At 48.8% G+C, this 3,208-nt stretch overlaps 1 protein-coding gene across 1 annotated transcript; it reads right to left on the bottom strand.

The window, feature by feature from the left end:
- Positions 1-1,115: 1,115 nt before the first annotated feature.
- On the bottom strand, positions 1,116-2,158 carry APCS (amyloid P component, serum). The gene is made up of 2 exons (XM_006741960.3): positions 1,985-2,158; positions 1,116-1,879 (listed from the first exon to the last, which is right to left on the bottom strand). The coding sequence occupies exons 1-2, from the start codon at positions 2,046-2,048 to the stop codon at positions 1,269-1,271; spliced, it is 675 nt and encodes a 224-aa protein (XP_006742023.2). The 5' UTR covers positions 2,049-2,158; the 3' UTR covers positions 1,116-1,268.
- Positions 2,159-3,208: the final 1,050 nt, after the last annotated feature.

The following is a 3,208-nucleotide window of genomic DNA, read 5'->3' on the forward strand; positions in this document are numbered from 1 at the left end:
GCTAGCCAACTTGATGATCTGAATGGTTTGCGCCTCACCAGAGAGATGGAAATGTTCTTAGGAAGTCCTTGTGAATCCATTTAAGCACGCTGGCAAATCTCGGGTTCTCCCTGCTCCTCCCTGCCTGACCCTGTTGCTCTGGTAATGGAGTTCTGGGGTTCTAGCCTACTTCCTTGTAGCTGGTGTCTGCCTCTTGGTCGATCCCTGGTGAATGAATGCGGGAGTTTGAAGTAATCCCTTCTGTTATCATTTCGAAGCTCTCCTGGATGTGGTCTTTCTGATTTCCCTTGGCTTCACGCCCCATTATCTGGGCAAAGCCTGCTTTATTTTCCATATGCTGCCAAATTCTCTTTGGGGGGTCCTTCTCTAAGAAGGCACCCTCCTGTTGGGGATGGGCGAGGAGCTGTGGCTTGTGGCTTTTGTGATGAAAGTAACTACTGATAAAAACGGACAAATATTTTGTAGTACTACAATGAGGATACTGGGTGCGAAGAGTTCCACCTGAAGGAGGTAAATGGGGATCAGGTTATGGAGGACAGTGTCACATTAAGGATTTAAATTACATTCTCTGAGATGGGGATCCATAGGATTTTGAACTGGGAGTCATGAGCAGTATTCCTGATGACTTCAGGACAGGATCCTGAAAATCAAGCATCATATGATACCACTGGGAATTTTTAGAAAAAAGGCATGTTTGCCATCTTGCATGAGGACTCCAGACTTCTACACATTTTTAGTTTCCACTCCTGCTGCTAGTTTTCCTCATTACTTGATGTCAGTTTCTACATTATTTTTACTTTTCTCATTATAGTTGTTTCTCTGCTGTAACCTTAGACCTCTTTTTGATTTTTAGCTGGAAAACCAAATAGGATCCTTTTGAAATTTTGCACACTTCTGGAATTAGTATAAATGATTAGTAGCTTGTCAGTATTGCCACTGCCCTACTCAGGGAGTGCTCTGGCTTTGTGATGTATCTTCCTAGTTATGGGGTCCCCTGCCCTACCACTTTGCAACCTGATTGTTCTGGATGATAAAAAACAAATGCTGATTTTTCAAATAAGTGGATCAAAGCGAAAATGCTTAGACCGTAACAAATACTAAACAAATGCAGGTGGCATGATACAACATACTTTTTTACTTGGCAACATGTAGACAGGAAATTCAAAGAAGAAAGCGCTCTGGATATGGGATCTCACATGGCATTGTCTTGAGCAGATTCCTTACTCATTGGTCATTTCATTTTTGAGGGATCCTGTTGATTCAAGCCCTCAGTCCCAGACCAGGGGCTTGATGACGACATAGCCTTGCATCTCATAGTCCAGAGCACTCCAGTCCAGGACGTTGGGATCAAGGAGGTAGGAGCCTTGCTGCACAGACACGATCTGTTGTGCAGACAGCACGGAGTCCCACATGTACAAGTTCCCAATCTCCCCTACAAAGGACTGGTTCTTGTCAAACCCCCCTCCATAGGAATCCTGCTCCTGCCCCAGGATGATCTTGGGCTGGGTTGCCACTGAGTAGCCCTTCTTCAGGCCCTTCTTCACCAGTGGCTTCCCATTGATCCAAAACTCGGCAATGCCGGTAGAAGACTCCCAGGTGACACAGATGTGCGTGGGGCTGGGGAACTGTTCGGCAACTTTGGAGGTGACTTTGGTTCCTCCAATGTACAGCGAGTACTCCCCAACTCTTTCCTTATAGACCAGGATCTCATTGTCCTTGCCCTGGGCATTGTAGGAGAAGAGGCTGTGGGCACGCGTCAGGTCGCTGTAGGCTCGGAAGCACAAGGTAAAGCTCTGCAGAGGCTTCTCCAGCTTTGGAGTCAAGGTCACGTGGTCAGTAGAAGATTCTTGAGGGAACACAAGCACCTTCCCGCTGAGGTCTGTGGGGTAGAGAAATAAGACCTCTCACTCATGCAGGGAGAAAAATAACTTACCCAACCCCTTTTCTCATCTCATGCTCCCTGACCATCCCGTGACCACCCTACCTGTCTGAGCAAAGGCTCCTGGGAGAGTGGCAAGGGCAAAGACCCAAAGCAGCAGCTTGTCCATGCTCTTAGCCTGGGGCTGTGCTAGCAGCGGAGTGACCAGGGTGAGGGTACAGAGAGTACTGTGCTTGTCCCCCAGCTTCCGAGACTCACACTCTTAGACCTCAGGCTCCCCGGGGTTTATATGCAGCTGTGGGGGAGGATGGGGGATGGAGAGCACCAGGGATGTGCCAAGGGTCAGAGCTGCTGATGGAAGGAGGGCGGTGCCTGGCTGGGAAACTACTGGGGGTTATTTATTAGCTACAAGGGACTGCTAGGGTGTCATCCCTGTGACCTGGTTCTGGGCTGGGAGAGTGGAGGTGGAGCTGGTGGGGAGGGGTCTGGTTGGCCCGTGGAGGTGGGGCCCTCACCCTCTTGATGGTAGGGGCTTCTGTGGGTTGTGCGTGCAAGGCCTCCCCCTCTCCATGGACCAGACTTCTGTGTGTAGGACATCCTGGGATTCTGCTTTCTGCAGATCCTGGACGATCTCTTTACCTTTGATTAATACAGTATTGAGCAGTAGGTCTATGCCATTGGTAAGGGACAAGAGAATTAGGGTGCACTTTCTGTCTCCCTGAAGCTTATATTTGCAGCTATTACACAGCTCTTCTGAGTATTGTGGGGTTTCCTTATGCTGGATTTTCCCATTTCTCATTAGGACTTATTTTCCTGGTAACCTATCCACTGTCTGCAGATATGTTCACCTAGCACTCTGTTTTCTTCGAGTTCCTAGCATTGAGAGTATATTTATGTTAATTTTTGGTGCTAGCCTGATTCATACGTGACTTGCATTCATTCATTAATTTCCAAGCATGACCCTGGGTGCTGGGGATTCATTGGTGACCTACCCTGGCACAACCACAGTGACCTCTGTTTCTGTTCCCTCTATTACTAAAGATGCAGGGGCGCCTGGGTGGCTCAGTAGGTTCAGGATCTGCCTTTGACTCAGGTCATGATCCCAGGGTCCTGGCATCGAGCCCCACGTCAGGATCCCTGCTCAGAGCGAGTCTGCTTCTCCCTCTGCCCCTCTGCCATCTGAATTAGAGGTCCTTCAGCTTGGGAGCCAGTGCAATTGACACTCTGCTGCAACCTTGCAACCAAATCCTACCCTTTACTCCGGTTGCTTCCCTCCTTGCTATTCCTCACACGTGCTTGGCTCTCCTGATTTCATTACTTGTAGTTGTC

This window comes from Leptonychotes weddellii, chromosome 6 (assembly GCF_054177405.1).
Source record: "Leptonychotes weddellii isolate Sample4059 chromosome 6, ASM5417740v2, whole genome shotgun sequence".
NCBI lineage: Eukaryota > Metazoa > Chordata > Mammalia > Carnivora > Phocidae > Leptonychotes > Leptonychotes weddellii.